Raw genomic sequence first — 20291 nt, 5'->3', positions numbered from 1 at the left:
GAGGAAGAGGGGAGGTGATGCGCGAGATTTACCACTGAATCCAATCGTGTCAAATCGCGCCTGTATTCTTCCGCTAGTGTCGTGGCCCTCGTCGAGTTCGGCGTCGACACGATCGAAATTGTCCCACGCTAATGGCCGAGGGAGAGGAAGGATACCGGTATTGACTGATAATTAATCGCCGATATACATTTCTAACGCGACTTGCGCGACGCGAGGGGCGGCCGAGCCACGAGGAGTCGCCGAGAAATTCTCATACGCGGGAACTATTTCGAGATAGAGAGGCGGCGTTGGCGGCCATGATGGGTGTCAGCGGCGAGTAACATTCGCTCTCCAGTCAGTTGGTTTTGCGCTTTTAATGATTGATGCCGACGAGCATTCGGGGATAAAAGGCGCACGATAAGCGGGAATAGGTCGCAAGTAGATCGCAGGGAGATTCGCGGAGGCTGTACGGCAGATCGATCCGTCGAGGAAGACAGCGGCTGAGAGATCCCTCACCCTTGGACATTTTTTCTCGAATATATTTCGGCAAAAATGACGCAGCTACTACCCATAAGGTTCCAAGAACACCTTCAGGTACGTCATCCGTATTTCCCCCCTGAGGTGCATCCTCTAAGGACGAGGAAGGATTCTAGGGTCCCTCGCACCTTCAGTCCCCCTTTTTTTTCCATTCTCGGACATTTTCTCGAGCCCGACTTCCTCTTCCCCGAAGTTTCGAACGCGAGCTCGCTCGCGTGTCCTCTTCCAACGGAAGTGCAATCTCTCGCGATTGACGTTACTTTGACAGTTCCGATGACCTCGCGCACCTCGCGTATGATTCAATGACATTACTCGGCTCGTTAAATGGCTCGTGCATTCGCAGCTGCGCTCGCACGGCGAATTTCGTGGCACAGGTTAATCATCCCCGATACACGCTCAATTGACGTGCATCACGGATAAAGCGAGAAAATCGAGTTACGTACTTGTCTTTAATTTTCATCAGCGAATGATGGGTCCAAGATAATCGTGCATCTATCGGCGCATACGCCCCTTGCTTCCGCTTTTACCGAAACTTCACATTCTTTTCTTATCAAATATTCCTTTTCTCGTCCACGATTTTCGATACGAGCACTCGTGCGTCTGATAAATTTTTCTCAAATACAATTTTTTAGAATATAAATCTTGTACTCTACTTTTAATCAATATTATATATGTAATATTTTTTTGTAAATTTGTATTTAATTATATATATAGTTATTATAATAATATTATAATATTGTTAAGACATTATAAAATTAGCTTCATAGGTAATTTTATTGCAATTTTCTAGTTATATTAGTAATAGCATATTTATGTAATCAGGATATAATATGACTCATTTATTAGTAGAGAAGAAAAGTTATATATACTACTTCTAGTAGGTATCTTAATGGTTTTTAGATAGTTACATGTAAAAAAATACATTATTAATAAAATAAAAAGCTTGATAATAAAGTTCTTTTTCAGAGAATAAAAATATTATTAATAATTATATAAATATAAAAAAATATATATAAAAAATAAAAATTATATGTTTGATTTATAATATATATATATTTGATTATATATATTTGATATATATATTTTATTGTGTACAGAAATGATTGTAGGAGTTGATAGAATATGAAAAAAGAAGCATTATTTATCTGTTGTTTCTTATTTTTATAGCTTACAGCTGTTGGAATTAATGCCAGTAATGTCAGCTTTAATACACTTACTATGGAATCTGATAAATTCATTTGCGTTAGAGAAAAGGTTGGTGACACTGCCCAGGTGGTCATTATCGACATGAACGATTCCGCCAATCCTATCAGAAGACCAATATCTGCTGACTCTGCAATTATGAATCCAGCTAGTAAAGTCATCGCTCTGAAAGGTAGGAATAAAGGTTGATAATTTAAGAAGGATCATTCAGCAGTGTGAAAACTTATGGAGATTAATTTTCTTTCAGTAATCTGAAATGTATGAATTTGTATGATTTTCTTTTTTGAAAACAATTCTTGATATAGAATTTTAATTCTTTCTATAGCAATAAAAATATTAAAAGACAGAAAATGTGTAAAAAACTTATCAAAATAGAAATATGTGTTTTTGTTTGATTAGCTATGAAGACACTTCAGATTTTCAATATTGAAATGAAGTCAAAAATGAAAGCTCATACAATGACGGAGGATGTGGTGTTCTGGAAATGGATATCGTTAAACACGCTGGCACTAGTAACGGAGACTGCAGTGTATCATTGGTCCATGGAAGGCGATTCGACGCCGAATAAGATGTTTGAACGTCATTCGTCGTTAAACGGATGCCAGATTATCAATTACAGAACAGATCCAAAACAAACGTGGCTTTTATTGATCGGTATTTCGGCGCAGCATAACAGAGTAGTCGGCGCTATGCAACTTTATTCGGTGGAACGAAAATGTTCGCAACCAATCGAAGGGCATGCTGCCTCCTTCGCTCAATTTAAGATGGAAGGAAACGCAGAACCCAGCAATCTGTTTTGTTTCGCCGTTAGGACGGTCCAAGGAGCGAAACTTCATATCATCGAAGTAGGTCAACCGCCCGCTGGTAACCATCCGTTTCCGAAGAAAGCGGTAGATGTATTTTTTCCTCCTGAGGCTGGAAATGATTTCCCCGTCGCTATGCAAGTTAGCTCTAAATATGACGTCATATATTTAATCACGAAATATGGTTATATACATATGTACGATATCGAATCGGCGACCTGTATATTTATGAATCGTATCTCGGGAGAGACTATCTTCGTCACTGCCCCACACGAGGCCTCCGGTGGTATAATAGGAGTAAATCGAAAAGGTCAAGTCCTATCAGTTTCCGTGGACGAAGAAAACATAATCCCTTATATCAACGGAGTGTTGCAAAATTCGGAATTGGCGTTAAGAATGGCCGTGAGAAACAACTTATCGGGAGCTGAGGATTTGTTTGTGAGGAAATTCAATATGCTTTTCCAAAATGGCCAGTACGCAGAGGCGGCGAAAGTTGCGGCTAATGCTCCTAAAGGGATACTTCGAACACCCGCGACTATTCAACGATTTCAACAGGTTCCCACTACTCAGGGTCAAACATCTCCTCTTTTACAATATTTCGGCATTCTTTTAGATCAGGGACAACTGAACAAGTACGAGTCGTTGGAACTATGTCGTCCGGTCCTAGTTCAGAACCGTAAACAACTGCTGGAGAAGTGGTTGAAGGAAGATAAGCTAGAATGCAGCGAAGAACTGGGAGATTTAGTAAAACAAGCGGATCCTACATTAGCGCTTAGCGTTTATTTGAGAGCCAACGTTCCCAACAAAGTTATCCAATGCTTCGCGGAGACCGGTCAATTTCAAAAGATCGTCCTCTACGCCAAAAAAGTCTCGTATACACCCGACTATATATTTCTCTTGCGAAATGTCATGAGGATTAATCCTGATCAAGGTGTAGCGTTCGCGCAGATGTTGGTCCAAGATGATGAACCATTGGCTGACATCAATCAAATCGTCGATATATTTATGGAACAAAATATGGTGCAGCAGTGTACAGCGTTCCTGCTGGATGCGCTCAAGAACAATCGGCCGAGCGAGGGTGCTTTACAGACCCGTCTTTTAGAAATGAACTTAATGTCCGCCCCGCAAGTCGCTGATGCTATATTAGGCAATCAGATGTTCACTCACTATGACCGAGCTCATGTCGCGCAATTGTGCGAGAAAGCTGGCTTGTTGCAACGTGCGCTCGAGCACTATACCGATTTATATGATATTAAAAGAGCGGTAGTGCATACGCACTTGCTCTCTCCTGATTGGCTCGTAGGTTTCTTCGGAACTTTGTCCGTAGAAGATTCTCTCGAGTGCCTGAAAGCTATGATGACGGCTAATATAAGACAGAATTTGCAAATCTGCATACAAATCGCGACCAAGTATCATGAGCAATTGACGACTAAGGCACTGATAGATCTATTCGAGAGTTTCAAGTCTTATGAAGGTCTGTTTTACTTTTTGGGCTCCATCGTAAACTTTAGCCAAGATCAAGAAGTGCATTTCAAGTATATCCAGGCGGCGTGCAAGACTGGTCAGATCAAAGAAGTAGAGCGTATATGTCGGGAGAGCAATTGCTACAATCCAGAACGCGTCAAGAATTTCCTAAAGGAAGCGAAACTATCCGATCAATTGCCTTTGATAATCGTATGCGACCGATTCGATTTTGTCCACGACCTTGTTCTCTATCTCTATCGCAATAATTTGCAAAAATATATCGAAATATACGTCCAGAAAGTTAATCCGTCGCGTTTACCTGTAGTCGTGGGCGGTTTGTTGGACGTTGACTGCTCGGAAGATATCATTAAGAACTTGATACTGGTAGTGCGCGGACAATTCTCGACTGACGAATTGGTCGAGGAAGTCGAGAAGAGAAATCGGTTGAAGCTCTTGCTACCGTGGTTGGAATCTCGCGTTCATGAGGGCTGCGTAGAGCCTGCTACGCACAATGCATTGGCCAAGATTTACATCGACAGCAATAATAATCCTGAAAGATTTCTCAAAGAGAATCAATTTTATGACAGCAGAGTTGTTGGCAAGTATTGCGAGAAACGCGACCCCCATTTGGCTTGCATCGCTTACGAGCGCGGTCAATGTGATCGCGAGCTGATAAGCGTGTGTAATGAGAATAGTCTGTTCAAGAGCGAGGCGAGATACCTAGTGAGACGCAGAGATCCCGATCTCTGGGCGGAAGTGCTTTTAGAGAGCAACCCGTACAAGCGACCGTTAATCGACCAAGTTGTTCAAACGGCGTTGTCCGAGACGCAAGATCCCGAAGATATATCGGTTACTGTCAAAGCTTTCATGACGGCTGATTTGCCTAACGAGCTAATCGAACTTCTTGAGAAGATAGTGCTGGACAGCAGTGTGTTCAGCGATCATCGTAACTTGCAGAATCTTTTAATATTAACGGCCATCAAAGCCGATCGTACACGTGTTATGGAATATATTAATCGTTTGGATAATTACGATGCCCCAGATATCGCAAATATTGCTATTAACAATGAGCTTTACGAGGAAGCATTCGCTATCTTTAAAAAGTTTGATGTTAACACGTCGGCTATCCAGGTTCTAATTGAGCAGGTCGGCAACTTGGATAGAGCTTATGAATTTGCAGAAAGGTAGGCAAAATGCGTGTACATGTGCATGTGTACATATCCTCTTAATATTTGTACGATACATATAAACAAATTGTTTTATGCTTTGTAGATGCAACGAGTCGCCAGTATGGTCACAACTCGCCAGGGCTCAATTACAGCAGGGTTTGGTCAAGGAAGCGATCGACAGTTTTATTAAAGCAGATGACCCGTCAGCGTATGTAGACGTAGTCGAAACCGCCCATCGAACTTCGCATTGGGAAGACTTGGTCCGCTACCTCCAAATGGCTCGTAAAAAGGCACGCGAGTCCTTCATCGAGAGCGAACTGATATATGCGTACGCACGAACCAATAGACTCGCGGATCTCGAAGAATTTATATCTGGTCCGAATCATGCCGATATACAGAAGGTAAAAAAATCATTCGTATTCATGAAAGTAACTTTTGAAGGATTTTTATTAAATCTATTCTTTCTTTTCTTAGATCGGCGATAGATGCTTCGATGATAAGATGTATGATGCCGCGAAGCTCCTCTACAACAATGTATCGAACTTTGCGCGACTGGCAATAACGCTCGTTCATCTCAAGGAATTTCAAGGCGCTGTCGATAGCGCGCGTAAAGCCAACTCGACGCGCACTTGGAAGGAAGTTTGTTTCGCTTGCGTGGACAGCGGTGAATTTCGTTTAGCCCAAATGTGCGGCCTGCACATAGTCGTACATGCGGATGAGCTTGAAGATTTGATCAATTATTATCAGGATCGTGGACACTTTGAAGAACTCATTAATCTTCTCGAGGCTGCTTTAGGACTCGAGCGAGCTCATATGGGAATGTTTACCGAGCTGGCTATTCTCTATAGTAAATACAAACCTCAACGAATGAGAGAACACTTAGAACTGTTCTGGTCGCGCGTCAATATACCGAAGGTAAGTTTCGTTTCAAATCGGTTGCGAATAGGAGATTCGCTAATTGTTTAAAATTAAAAAAAAAACGATTTATTTATTTCAGGTGCTACGTGCGGCAGAACAAGCACATCTGTGGGCTGAGCTAGTGTTTTTGTATGACAAGTATGAGGAATACGACAATGCGGTTCTCGCGATGATGCAACATCCTACGGAAGCTTGGCGGGAAGGTCATTTCAAAGACGTAATTACTAAAGTCGCAAACGTCGAACTCTACTATAAGGCTATACAATTTTACGTGGAATATAAACCCCTTCTTCTAAACGATATTCTTCTTGTACTCGCTCCACGTATGGATCATACTAGATCAGTGGCGTACTTTACGAGAACCGGCCATTTACAACTAGTAAAACCATACTTGAGATCGGTTCAAGCTCTCAACAACAAAGCTATTAACGAAGCGTTAAATGGCTTGCTGATTGACGAAGAAGATTATCAGGGTCTCCGAACGTCGATCGACGCATTCGATAATTTTGATAATATCGCGTTAGCACAGCAGCTCGAAAAACATGAATTGATCGAGTTCAGGAGAATCGCTGCATATTTGTACAAGGGAAATAATAGATGGAAGCAGTCTGTAGAACTTTGCAAGAAGGATCGCCTCTTCAGGTAACGTTACACAATTATTCGTTGGAGAATATCTTTACGATATGTACATATGTAGATCTCTTTTAATTGCTAATTTAATTAACAGGGATGCTATGGAATACGCAGCGGAATCTCGGAATCCAGAAGTCGCCGAGGAATTGCTCGAATGGTTCTTGGAGAGAGGTTCCAAGGACTGCTTTGCAGCATGCCTATTTCATTGCTACGATCTACTTCATCCGGATGTCATCTTGGAACTCGCATGGAGACATCGTATTTTACATTTCGCGATGCCGTATCTTATACAAGTTGCACGGGAATATATCACCAAGGTATAAACAAAAATATTTATACAATTAAATATTTATAAAATATTTATAAAATACAAAAAAATATTTATAAAATATTTATACAACTCTTTATGTCGTGCAACATACATTGATATATTGATATATAATAATCACTATATTGGATGTAGGTCGATAAATTAGAAGAGGCTGAAAGCCGACGCATCGAAGAAACTGATCATCAGGAACATAAGCCTATGATTATGCGTAAGTAATCATGCAATTATCTAATAAATATCGCGTATATATACTGCTTCCTACATTAATATATTTTTCTCCATTTTTTCCCATTGCATATGATATTCATGGCCACAGCGGAACCTCAACTAATGTTGACTGCAGGGCCTGGAATGATGGCACCCGGTTATGCTCCTCAAAACGTATACGGTGCACCCGCGCAAGTGTACGCGTCCACCGCAGCCTATCAAGGTTACGGTATGTGAAATACATTTAACAGGACAGATCAACAAAGTCTACTTTTCTATAAAGTTTAGGTAGAATGAGATATATATATCTATATATATATATATATCGTTTGGTTAGCTTATTAATATATCGTATCAATAAAGCGCGAATACGAATTATAATATCATTAGAAACATGAAGAAATTGCCACGTTTAGAGATCATGATTACAAATAATGTAACAAATAATAACGAAATGAATAGGAGAAGGCTATCACACGCTATCTAAATGTGAATTATTGTTATTTGTAAGAGAGACGTTAAGGAAGCAAAATTATCATATTTCATGATTCAAATTGTTATTTAAACCAGATATCTTGAAAAAAAAGTATTATTTAAAAAAATAAAAGGAGGGAAAATGATTTTTTTCAATGTGATGAGATTTTTATATTGAATTTAATTATTGTTGCACAGTCAGTATAAAAAGATACATTATATGTATGTATAAGCAAAATATAATTTTACAGTTCTCTTTGCTCGCACAAATATACGTGCATCTATGTGCCTTTTTTTTAATGCTATTAATAAGAAGTAAACTTTTTTCGTTGATATCGAATTCTAGATGAAGCAAAATCATCTGTAGTCTTTAAATCACAATTTGCATAACTAATGTAATAAATTACACAGTGCTCTTTATTAAGTAAAATCTTTTTTCAATTTATCTCAAATATTTTCATCTGTGTTGAGAAGTTTTGAAAGTTACTCTCTTCTTTCTTTTTTATCTTAGAAATCTGTAACAACTCATTGTAAGAAACATATGTTGAAACATAGAAGTTGTAGCGTGTGATAAATCATGATGAAAAAAAATGTCTTCAAAATTGAAATGTAACAAGAATATCTTTTAGATTGGGTAGATCATGTATATCAATATTGTAACGAGACGAGATCCTTCAAAAAACGGAGAAAATCTGTAGACATTTCAGAATATGTTGGCGTCTATAGTACATAAACATCGTTCTAGATCTACTTGTGTGTATATTTGCTTGAACAGAAGTACATGTTCGCAGTTAGTTTAATTTGCGTAAACAAATGACACAGAAACAAATAATTATAGATACTGAAATTGATGGCATGATCTTATTGTCTTATTAATGTATTGAAATATATATATAAAGTAGTTTGAGTTTTCGTCCGATCTTCGTATGTATCATGCTTTCGACCTTTTGTTATTCACTATGAAAGTGAAGGCAGTTATGATTTAGAGTTGGAAATATAAAGATATTTAAGAATTGGAACAAAGTATAATACACTCACGAGATCGTCTCTATCATGTCGTACATACATTTTAGTAATATTTTCTACTCGTTTCGACTTCATGTAGTATGTGTGCATAGTATCTTATTTGAAATTATTAATCGTTAATCATTATATAGCTTGTTACAACTATGCCTAAATTGTGCAAGTATTAAGATAAAATTAGAATGCAATACTTCTAGAAAATGACAAAGCCATGTTGTATCTTTGTTATACACTCATGTTTTTTAAAATATTTATGTTGCGTGTATAAAGTTAATGCTACATTGATGCATCAAGATCAATACATGAGACATGGCAGGAAACGAAGAAAAAAAAAACAGATTAATTTTATAATACGTCTTACCTTTAACATTCCTGAAGTTGCCCTAATGCGTAAATTAATATCGTTTAGTAATATCTCGTTTATGTTACATTTTAAGATATAATGGTTTATATATAATCTTTTTATTTTAATTAAAATACGAAGCGAAAGTTAATTATATCGCTACGAAATAGTCGGATTATGTCCAAGTAAAAATTTGTATGTAATAGTAAAAGAGCAGATATATGACGTTTTTTCTTCATCTCACTTTATTCATCTCTATTATTCAAAATGTTTATTTTACCACAGTTGATCTTGCAGTGATCCAACTGCGTATATATCATGTTATGTCAAATGACCTGATACTATTTCACTCTGAGCTAAATTTAGCCAATGGAATTGTAGATTGATTAACAAATATAATTGTTGTACTAATTGAAAATAATTATCACTGTATCAGAATTTCATATTTGGCTACTGTGGTTCTAATGAAATATGAGTGAACGAAAAAGACACTTCCAAAATATAAATACATTATTGTTTAGCACATCTCTCCATATAGATACATGCAAAGATATACACATATACAGACATTAAACATAAATATAAAATGCTATATTATATAAAAATTATAACATGTAAGTAGTAAATATATCAATCCTGTAATTGTAATATTCTATAATAATAATCTGCAGAAGAATAATGAAAGATATGTGGAAATAAATAATAAATTCTAAAACATCTGCATGAAATTAAGCAATCTTGAGCAAAAAAAATTATTGTCGTTAATTTTATACATACATAATCTATAGGCCAATTTTTTGTCATTCTTTTAAATACTTTGCAAAAGTAGTTTCTTTATGAAGGTTTTTGTTAATTTACGAATTATATATATACAGAGGACATTGAATTTATTAATATGTTATATTATAAATATTTACAACATTACAATTGAACTATTCTTGTATTTTTAAATTTTTTAACTGCTCGTTCTACAGGTCTTATACGGAGTTGTCGTCCAAATGCTTTTAATATTACACCATTGTCTAAATGAATATGAATTTTCACTACATCTTTTGGTATTGCTGAAAATAAAATTCAAGAAAATATTATTGATAATACAGGAAAACTATACTTTTAAATAAATTTGTTGCATTAATATGTATGTAATAGTAAAGAAAAAAAGAAACAGATTATATATTATAATAGGCATTATATATAAAATGTTTCTATAGAAAAATCACATATCTGCAAATGTACTCAGCATGCTGCTTACTTCGAATAACATTGTCCAGGCCGCAAATTCTAAAGGTATTTTTTGTGTCTTGTATAACAATTCCTGTAAGTCCTACCAAAGTTGGGCATTTTGATTTTTCAATTGAAATTTTAGCACCATGAAAATCAGCCTTTATCAATTGCTGATTTACATTCTCCCAGTTTGGATTATTGGAATTTTCAGGTATGCTAGTAAACGACTCAACACCGAGCACTTTCCGTATATAGCTCAACCACAATTGGTTTAAAGGCAAAAGATTGGAATATTTTATTTGATTCTTATGACCAACTTTGCCCAATTCCATATGTAATCTTTTCCTAGCTGATAAAAATTTACCTCCACGATTTCTCTTTAGCTTGGGTTTTACTTTAAACTTATTAAATATAAAAGTCTGAAAATTTCCATGAAAAAATACTTTAGTTAATCAATTTGCTCTTCCATTTATCTTGTTACAAACATACCTTTCGCATTTCATCTGAAATAGATTTACAATCAGACGGTGGCAGCAAATTTTGCAAGAAGTTGATGACATATTGCTCACTGTTTTCGCAGATTTTAATGTGACTAGTTAGATTCCTGGAAAGTGGCGTGCACAATTCTAAAAATGATAAATAGTTAATATTTGAATGAGAGAAAAGAATTATATATTATTTTTTATATTGCTAGATTATGTATTATATTGTATTTTCGATATTTACTCGTTTGTCGCGACATAATTTTATGATACGTTCAACTTTTTTCTTCTTCTTTAGCAAAGAACAAGCACGTTCAACTTTAAATTAATCCCGCAATGTATTAAACGTACTTCGTCAGCTGACGGACGGACATGATGTTTACAGATGACTTTATTTTTTTGCGCATGTGCAATCAGTATTGGGAGAAGAAAGAACAAACCTCACGCATGCGTAATAGCCAAGAATCTAACCTCTAATGTCATTTTTTTTATAGCATCAATTAACGATGATTTTTATTTTGTTTTTATTTAAAAAAAACATTAAATATATTTTTAATTAAAATGAGCGAGATAAACTAGTTATTTATTGATAGTTCTATGAAAGAATATAAAGGTGTGGCACATGTGTAATATTAGTTACCGAAAAATCGCGGTAATAATGACGAAACAAATTACAACAGTATTAATTGACCTCAGTGGGACGTTGCATATCGATAACGCAATTATTCCAGGCGCTGTGCAAGCATTAAACAGGTATCGTTTGTTTACATTTTTAATGTCTAATTGTGTATGACGCGTAAATATGCATATGTGTGTGTGTGTATGTCATGTATACGCACTCACATTGAGATGGAATAAATTCATGCATACATACATGCAACACGCATATGTACACGCATCAAGATTTATACGATTTTTAATAAGCGCAATCTCTGTAAAAATGGCGCGACTCAATTTTAAATTGCTGGATAAAAAATGGAAATTTATTTTCTTTCTCTTTTTTGTACGATTTTGTAAAGTTAATTGAAATTATTTTATACAGTAATAATAATATGATAATAAAGTCTGTTTTTTTAATGATTTCTTGTTGATGGTTTCTTTAACTATCGTGAAGTATTTTTTTTGTTCAAATATAATAATGAATTATAATTTCAACTAATAAATGATTGCTTGTAATAAAAGATTTTTCATGAGTTAACATTTATAGTTCATGAGTTAACATTTATAGTTCATATCAAGTAATATTTTATTTATTTATATTTTTATTTAATATCAATGTAAATTTTTATCAATATAGCTTTTTATCACGAATTTGTAATTTAGGCTACGACAAGCCAACTTGTCGATTAAATTTGTCACAAACACTACCAAAGAATCAAGTAACTGCTTGTATGAGCGTCTGACAAAACTTGGATTTGATTTACGAAAGGATGAAATCTTCAGTTCTTTAGTAGCAGCAAGAAAGTTGATTATTTCTCGGCAGTTAAAGCCAATGTTATTAATTGATCCAGCAGCGATGGAAGACTTTCAAGATTTAGTAACAGATGATATACCAAATGCAGTGGTTGTTGGCTTAGCACCAAGCAAATTCAACTATGATGAGCTAAATAAAGCATTCAGGTAATGTCATGTATTTTTTTTATAAATTATATATGCAAAACATGACAATTTCAGATTGCTTTTGAATGGTGCGTCACTCATAGCTATTCATGAAGGTCGCTATTATAAGCGTCCTGATGGCTTAGCTTTAGGTCCTGGTGCATTTATCAAAGGTTTAGAGTATTCCAGCAATGTGAAAGCGGAAGTTGTTGGCAAACCAACCATAGAATTTTTTAAAGCAGCTTTAGGAGATGTAGATCCAGCACAGGCTGTAATGATTGGAGATGTAATATCCTAAATAATATATTTTTTTATATCTAATTCTAATTCTGCATATGATATTGTAAATTTGTGATCAGGATGTGAGAGATGATATAGCTGGTGCACAAGTAGCTGGAATCAGAGGTATATTAGTACAAACCGGTAAATACAGAACAGGAGATGAAAAGACGATTACTCCAGAACCAATACAAGTATGTAGTTCTTTTGTAGAAGCTGTCGAGAGTATTCTTAATAAAATAATTTGAATATTTATTTCATAAAGTTATTAAGGAAATAATAATAATAGCATTTTTTATTCAAATATATTGCTACGCAAATGCAAGGTGGATGAATATAATCTATTCTGTGTATATTAAATTATATATTTTATTTAAATACTGATTTTTTTTTATTGTATAGAGTGTACATAATCTTAAGTGATGCCATATTATCATAAAATAAATGATAAATATAAATAGAAATTAACAATTTTTTTCTGGTATGAAACTTTATATATCTTTCATTCTGCTTATTAATATAATTAAGGCAATATCAATAATAACGTATTACAAATTGGATAAATATGAAAAGGTATTCTCAATGATGATAGAGATATCGTCTCATACACTCGTAGAAAACTGTAGAAAATTTAACTCGTTTACTCGAAAATTTAATAAATTTCACGTCAAAACAGTAAAATATATTTTATAAAGCAATGCGACAAACGTTTAATTTTTGCAGAGACGATATTAGTCTAATCTTGTTCTAAAAAATTATAAATTTTATACATATTTCGCTAAATAGCCTTATACATCATAAGTAGTACCACTGTAGAACTACATTAATGAAGCAGGTTTACAGAAACAAAGTACTCTGTCGAAAAAGTACAATGTGCTACAAGTATCGTTTTCAGTATAAAATTTGGCACCCGATTTTACTACCTTTTTTTTTCTTTTTATTACACAAGTTGAAACAAGTTGAGAAATTGATATTTTGATTTTTACACTATTGACATTCTAGTATTAATATTTCAATTTTCCGTGCATAAATATCATGATATCTTGAATGAAAAAATTAAACCTATATCATTTCTAACAGCATACAATAAAATTAAAGCTGCATGCTACAAAATAAATAATGAATAAAAATTTATAATGCTAGTGGTAACTTTTCTTATGATTTATATCATATTGATGATGTAATCAAGAAATGATAATACTCTTTTTCTCTTTATGATCATATCTTGTAATTGGGCTGTTTTAAATATTAATACAAGTCGTAATCGAAATGCCCTCTGTAACTTATAATCTATCATCAGGCACATCTTAATTACTTCCATATTATAGTAATAAATATATGTCTGAAATAAATAACCTGAATTAAATACCTGTTAAATAAAAATAACTCATTAATTTCGAGATTTATGCAATAAATAATTGAAATAATTCTAAACCAAAAACGATTCATAAGTCTTATTTTTTTTTTGCAATGCTATATATTGGGATATTTAAAAGAAAACTATATTTTCATACTATATTTTAATTTTCATTTGGTTTAAATTATTTTTTAATACCAATATAAAAAAATATAAGTTTTTCTGCACAATTTCTTTCAAAAAAACTCGTCTAAAAATAACAAATCAGGCAATCTTAACTATATAAAATAATACATTTCTGCCAGCCATATATTCTTGTATTCTCTTTAGTTGAGAGAAAGTTTCTTCATTTTAATGTCTTAATAATATCTCTACTTGCAAAAAAAAGAAAAAAAACTAAGCAATAGAAAATGATTTCTAAAACATTAGCAAAGGATTTAATCTAAGTTCGATAATAAATAAATTGTTGCATTTGTGAAACATTACCTAATACCTAGTACCTTGAAAAATGACAATGAGACATTTACATTTATGAGTTTTGTGCTTCTATGCACGCGCAACTTTAATAAACGATATTATATTTCATATTAATAAAAACTAGTACAATTTCCTTTTCGACAATTTAACTGTTTGCAGCATTAGCAAATGTCATTAGCTTTGAATCGTTCGCATAATAAGATTTGTTAAATTTTTATTTGTATGACCTACTATCATTAATGGACATTATTCACAGTCGTGTTTGTATATGTACAACTTATAGAGAAATCGAACATGTTAACATAAAAACAACTACATAATTTTTACTTTTGTTATAAATCTCTTCCAAGATCAAATTCTGTTAAATACTGTAATTATTCTTCAATATTTATTACTAATGGTATATACTTTGATATTAATTTTATACATAAAAATTTCACTTTTAATGTACACCCAATCTCTAATCTATATTTTATCAACTTTGATCAAGACAGAATTTGATCTTATTACACTGCAGACAAATACATTCTCTTATTTTTTATGCAAACAATAGGAAATATTGAATTTCTAATTTGGCTATTTAAATATAATTTGATTAATGGTAAATTGACATATCCTCTCTCTTCTCTCTTTCTCATATATATATCTCTCTCTTTTCTTTGCTCTCTAATGTAACAAGGCAGGTGTGGAGTATATATTTTGCATGCATGTAACAAAACATTATACAATTTCTCTCACGCCTTCAATAAATATTCAATACTTTTATTACAGTACTAAAACAAGACAGCCCTATGTATTGATTATGGGAGGAAAATTTAGCTAAAGTAGAATCAATAAAGAAAATTTGAGAAGCATTTGAGAGGATCACCTGGATCCTATTAGACCTAACAAAATCAATAATTTTCTCGGCCGTGCGGTCTATCCCCTTTCTTTTTATTTTATTATTATTTTTTGCATTTGTGCTATATGCTCTCTTATTGATACTTCTGACGTGGGAAGACGATAAATGGCTGACAACAAGCACTTTAAATTCTATATCCAGGTACAAAAAACATGCTATTCTTAAGCAGATTAATCGAGAGTAATGTTCCGTTTGTGTGAATTTGGCCGCGGGATGCAGGTGTGTATAAAAGTGAGCAATTTATACATTAATACTTCCACACATTATTGCCTTTGAACTTCACATATTATATCCTAATACTCCAAATATGCCTCGCTCTCTTTCGCTTCTGCTTCGACTTCGCACGAAACATTCGTTAAATCCAGGTGATCATTTCCTAAGGAAAAAGTGGCACAAGGTACCATATTTTGCAAGTAGCCCACTATGTATTTTCCATTATTCTGAAACGAACCAATCTTGTTGCAAATTTTATTCAGAATCGATGAAATAGAGGGAAACATGCGGAATAACTTACCATGGTATAAAACCAGGCACACTGTAAAGACTCGCGATGCAATGTAGTTAATTCTAACTATTTAACAGGGCGATAATGAAGTGTTAAATCTGCCGAACTTTTCCAGATGAAATGCCTAACCTGAAAAACCATCAAATATATATAAAATCTTTTTTCAATAACAATGACAAAAAGCTTTTCTGAACTTTACACATACCGTTCTCAAATCCATTGAAGGATCCAAGATCTGATCATTACATAGTAATTCGACTTTTTCCTCGGCCAACGAAGAATTATCAGCATTAGAATCTGTATTTGTTCTATCGCCCGCCGGTGACCCACTTGAAACGGTATTTCCACCTCCAGCTACCGAACCTGAATCGCTTCCTGCACCAAGCACCTTATCGTAAACATGCTCCGCCACTTTACGCACTTGTATAAAATCATTTGCGATTAAACGGTCCCTTTAAAATAATATGTAAAATTATTTAATTGCGTTGAGACACGATTTTAACATTCAACAATATGATACATACTTTTTCAAACTTTTTACACCTGAAGAAGCATGTGGAAGAAGATAGAAAGGTATTTTAATAAATTGTGGAAGATTCTTGTCCACAACAATATTCACTACCCATGGTGGTACAGTTTCGTTCAATAGGACACCTTCGGTTTCTCCCGCAGCATCTCGAACTAATAATCGGTAAATAGTTCTTCCTCCCACTTCACTGAAAAATAAAAAAAAATATAAATGATAAATTTATTTAATAAAGTATTTTTTAAGTCTTTACATACCTAAAAATAACAGGTGTATGACTAGGTACTGAGAAGTATGGATTTCCTCCTCTCGTGTGTATGGGACCGTTTCCGTCATTACCATTACCTTCATTCTCATCATCAGCATGTAATGGCCTCCACCAATGTTCAAGTAACGCTTGTAATAAAAGATTTCCATAATTCACTAAAACATGAAAAAAAACATTAAAAATCTCTAGATTTAACATCGAGAATATTATCGATTAATAAATAATTGATCACCTTTCTGATCTACAGCATCGTTTTCTGCTAGACCAGTCTCTTTGGCAGAAACCCATGCAGAGAAACAGTCATTTTCGTCTTGCCCTAAATGTATAGTTAACATCTGTAACAATTGAGAATATTTAAAACTTGAATTCAATACTGAAAAAAAGCAATTTGATTTGTCAAAAAAATACATACTCCTGTTTTGAGATCAACATTAAACCAGTTTGGAACATACACCACTTTATTTCTTTTTTTAGACTCTTGTTCAAAGTCGACTCTGCCTAAATCTTCCACTTTACACGCCTTTAATACATCATATAATGCAACATTTTCTTCTGTATCTTTTGTTAAAACGTGTCTTTTATCATTTAATATGTGATAATGTCTTATGGCAGGACCACCTAATATCTTTTGTGCAGGTTCAGTATTTCTTAAAATGTTGCTTGATACATTACTGGCAGAATCACAATAGTCTCCAAGTCCTAACTCTTGCCAATCTTTCTGACTTATAGACTGAAACATATAACAAAGAATATAATTTTTTTCTATAGATTCTCTTTTTGTCCATCAAAATTTATTACTATAATATTTATATTTTACCCAATTATTAATAGTTGATTCGCTGGTTGCAACCCAAATACTAGATTGATCCGGCGTCATAGCCATTTTGAGTATAGGCGCCTTTTCCTCACAAATAACTGTATATCTCTCTGCATAACTTAATTCTGTCATCACTACTCTTTTATCTCTACCACCAGATATTACATGACTAAAATTATCCGTTGCCTAAAATTGCATCAGATATTTAATATAATTAAGTATATATAAACATATTAATTATTTTGCATAGTAATTGTACAATTTTGTATAATTACCAATAACGCCCATACTCCTTCCTTATGAACTCTGAACGTTTGCACGCATCTTTGTTGACCAAGTGACCACAATTTAATAGTACCATCGGAACTTGCCGACAAGCACTGCGTACCATCCCTATTCAGGACTAATGCTTTAATATTGTCTGTGTGGCCACGAAGTTTCATAAGTTTGGTGCAAAATCGTGGATCCCATACACGAAGAACTTTCTCTGTGCTACCACTCACAATAATCGTGCCAGTTTGGTTCATAGCAAGGCTATATATGGAATCTCTGTTTCCACTCAAGGATGATGCTAGAATACAATATAATATATTAATTACATATAAAAGAGATAAAACACAACACTATGGTATTGCAAATACATACTTGTCACAGTGTTATTACTCGCGGTAAGAGCAGTCAGAGTATTAACATCCCATAAGAATATCGACTTGTCTAGACCCGCACTAGCAACTTGCTCTCTATCTTTGGCATATGCTAATGCTTTGACATAGTCTTTGTGTGTACGCAATGTGGACATACAAAAACCTTTATGCGCATTCCATACCTTAACAGTTGTGTCGGAACTTGCGGATATAACTGTATAGTATATTAATGATAATTGAAAAATTGGCATATGAGGAATCGAGAATCATATAATAATATATAAAAAATATGTACGTACGATTTTTGCCACCACAACATAACACTATATCATTGACCCAATCTGTATGATGCTCCATAGATTGAATATATGGTTCTTTCATATTTCTACAATTCCATATCCTTATGATGCTATCTCTACCAGCAGAATATAGCCTATGCAGAGCCGGATCATATTGTAAGGAATTAACACCAGCTCTATGTTGCTTCTCTACTTCATCTCTTATAACCATAGAAACCTTTAAGAAAAATTAATTACAAATATTAATGTATAGATCTTTTCTTGTATTTATAATTTAAATTTCATCTATAATTATACATCAATAATGTCATGAATGAGTATAATCACACATTTTAATACACTAATTACTATATAATATTTGATTCGGGCATCTGAAGAAAGAAAGAAATAAAATCAACAAATGTATGTCTTTGAAAAGTAAATATTTCACAATAAATCTACAGGGGCTATTTCGTCCCGGAAACTAACGATTGTCTCGTTAAACTCAACATATTATCGTATATAACATACAATCCTACAAATTAACCGTGATAGATTCCCTCGTTCTCATCACCGTGAAAACGATTATACGGTGCCGATTATCCCCGGCGCCGAAGCTCCCCGAGGATCGGCAAATTCCTCACCATCATCGGGAGGGGAGAACCCGTCGATCTGTCGTACCTGAACTTTCTTACGGGCGCTCTGCCCGCCCGTCTTGTGAGCTGCCATTATGTGTCCAGGATTATTTTCTTTCAGCGGATCGCGGCGACCCTGCCTCGGGGTCGGGGCTGAAAATGCGTGTTTCGCGGCGTATGTTGAACGATTCAAGCTGCGACGACAGTTCCACGTTGCGCTCGATCGTTACGTCGTACTCGCGGCGACATCCCGTGAATGCCTCCTTAGCACCGTCGTTATGCGCGATCGCCGATGCCGATCTCACTGTCGGGACACACGCGTGCGGCGGACGTCGTCGCGCGGCATAATCCTCATCGTTGTCGTCGTCGTCGTGATCGTCGTTGTCGCCGTCGTCGTTACCGTCATGATGCACTAAACTCCGTATATATTGGAACGCGCAGTTACGTTCAAAACGTCAGTTGAGAGAGAGAGAGAGAGAGGGAGAGAGAGAGAGTCCTAGAGGTAGCGTTATCTCTCTCGGCACAATTAACAATTTTTCTGCTATCTTGAAATTTTTCTTTATCTCTACCACGATATATATATATATATATATATATGTAGAGATAATAATAAGATTTATATCATATAAGATTTATTATAATATAAAAGATTATATTTATATTTATATTTTTATTTATATTTATTTATATTTATATTTATTTATATTAATTTATATTTATTTATATTAATTTATATTAATTTATATTTATATTTATATTTTTTTGCAATTATTATTAAAATAAATATATTCTTATGAAATATCATAATGAATTTTTGTATTGAAATTGTGGAAAATTTTCTCGAATTTTAGTAGCAATATGTATGATGAGAGTTTTTATATACTGGATGTTTATCTAACATCATGCAGTTTTACAAATATCAGTGCATTTATTTATTTTTCTGTACTTTAACCGTTGATACTTCTGATAGGCTTTGATATAATCTTGATAACCTTTGATATGTTTTAAGATTATCTTGTCTATAACGTAGCTTGCCAATATCTTGTCAAAATCATTTGATCGACTTTTCCTCTTGTATAGTTTAAGAAAAAAAACATTTTTATAATCTATTATTTTATATTATTTTATAATTTATAATTTTTATATTCTACGTAGAAGTTATTAAATAAATTCATATTTTTAATTATATCGTATAACGAGAAATTATAAAGAACA

At 34.0% G+C, this 20291-nt stretch overlaps 4 protein-coding genes across 4 annotated transcripts; 2 read left to right on the top strand and 2 right to left on the bottom strand.

Annotated features, from left to right (window-relative positions):
- Positions 1 to 54: 54 nt before the first annotated feature.
- Positions 55 to 9309, top strand: LOC105257444 (clathrin heavy chain). Its single transcript, XM_011268047.3, has 9 exons — positions 55 to 573; positions 1684 to 1891; positions 2119 to 5170; positions 5259 to 5556; positions 5630 to 6070; positions 6153 to 6715; positions 6801 to 7023; positions 7170 to 7245; positions 7354 to 9309. Exons 1-9 carry the CDS (start codon positions 532 to 534, stop codon positions 7479 to 7481), a joined length of 5031 nt encoding a protein of 1676 aa, XP_011266349.1. The 5' UTR covers positions 55 to 531; the 3' UTR covers positions 7482 to 9309.
- Positions 9310 to 9961: 652 nt separating this feature from the next.
- Positions 9962 to 11224, bottom strand: LOC105257441 (ribonuclease P protein subunit p29). Its single transcript, XM_011268043.2, has 4 exons — positions 11035 to 11224; positions 10798 to 10934; positions 10337 to 10727; positions 9962 to 10145 (listed from the first exon to the last, which is right to left on the bottom strand). The coding sequence occupies exons 1-4, from the start codon at positions 11048 to 11050 to the stop codon at positions 10006 to 10008; spliced, it is 684 nt and encodes a 227-aa protein (XP_011266345.1). The 5' UTR covers positions 11051 to 11224; the 3' UTR covers positions 9962 to 10005.
- Positions 11225 to 11310: 86 nt separating this feature from the next.
- LOC105257442 (haloacid dehalogenase-like hydrolase domain-containing protein 2) lies at positions 11311 to 13019 on the top strand. Its single transcript, XM_011268044.3, has 4 exons — positions 11311 to 11543; positions 12114 to 12410; positions 12465 to 12675; positions 12749 to 13019. Exons 1-4 carry the CDS (start codon positions 11413 to 11415, stop codon positions 12914 to 12916), a joined length of 807 nt encoding a protein of 268 aa, XP_011266346.1. The 5' UTR covers positions 11311 to 11412; the 3' UTR covers positions 12917 to 13019.
- Positions 13020 to 14932: 1913 nt separating this feature from the next.
- On the bottom strand, positions 14933 to 19559 carry LOC105257443 (WD repeat-containing protein 48). Its single transcript, XM_011268046.3, has 12 exons — positions 19123 to 19559; positions 18463 to 18679; positions 18165 to 18377; positions 17795 to 18090; positions 17520 to 17705; positions 17115 to 17432; positions 16935 to 17037; positions 16692 to 16857; positions 16433 to 16624; positions 16114 to 16360; positions 15918 to 16037; positions 14933 to 15843 (listed from the first exon to the last, which is right to left on the bottom strand). Exons 1-11 carry the CDS (start codon positions 19168 to 19170, stop codon positions 15975 to 15977), a joined length of 2049 nt encoding a protein of 682 aa, XP_011266348.1. The 5' UTR covers positions 19171 to 19559; the 3' UTR covers positions 14933 to 15843; positions 15918 to 15974.
- Positions 19560 to 20291: the final 732 nt, after the last annotated feature.

The sequence above is a fragment of the Camponotus floridanus genome, unplaced genomic scaffold (assembly GCF_003227725.1).
Source record: "Camponotus floridanus strain SB8 unplaced genomic scaffold, Cflo_v7.5 scaffold69, whole genome shotgun sequence".
Taxonomy (NCBI): domain Eukaryota; kingdom Metazoa; phylum Arthropoda; class Insecta; order Hymenoptera; family Formicidae; genus Camponotus; species Camponotus floridanus.
The sequence above is the reverse complement of the archived record's forward strand: the minus strand, read 5'-3'. Positions and strand labels throughout refer to the sequence as shown.

Coding starts and splice junctions, on each gene's coding strand:
- LOC105257444 (XM_011268047.3), top strand. CDS start 532: ATGACGCAGCTACTACCCATAAGGTTCCAAGAACACCTTCAG. Junction 5,171..5,258: donor GCTTATGAATTTGCAGAAAG/GTAGGCAAAATG, acceptor TATGCTTTGTAG/ATGCAACGAGTCGCCAGTAT. Junction 6,071..6,152: donor CGCGCGTCAATATACCGAAG/GTAAGTTTCGTT, acceptor TATTTATTTCAG/GTGCTACGTGCGGCAGAACA.
- LOC105257441 (XM_011268043.2), bottom strand. Junction 10,728..10,797: donor TTTCAGATGAAATGCGAAAG/GTATGTTTGTAA, acceptor GGAAATTTTCAG/ACTTTTATATTTAATAAGTT. Junction 10,146..10,336: donor CCTGGACAATGTTATTCGAA/GTAAGCAGCATG, acceptor TTTTATTTTCAG/CAATACCAAAAGATGTAGTG.
- LOC105257442 (XM_011268044.3), top strand. CDS start 11,413: ATGTGTAATATTAGTTACCGAAAAATCGCGGTAATAATGACGAAACAA. Junction 12,411..12,464: donor GAGCTAAATAAAGCATTCAG/GTAATGTCATGT, acceptor TGACAATTTCAG/ATTGCTTTTGAATGGTGCGT. Junction 12,676..12,748: donor AGGCTGTAATGATTGGAGAT/GTAATATCCTAA, acceptor ATTTGTGATCAG/GATGTGAGAGATGATATAGC.
- LOC105257443 (XM_011268046.3), bottom strand. CDS start 19,170: ATGGCAGCTCACAAGACGGGCGGGCAGAGCGCCCGTAAGAAAGTTCAG. Junction 17,038..17,114: donor ATGTTGATCTCAAAACAGGA/GTATGTATTTTT, acceptor CAATTGTTACAG/ATGTTAACTATACATTTAGG. Junction 16,858..16,934: donor CGATGCTGTAGATCAGAAAG/GTGATCAATTAT, acceptor TTCATGTTTTAG/TGAATTATGGAAATCTTTTA.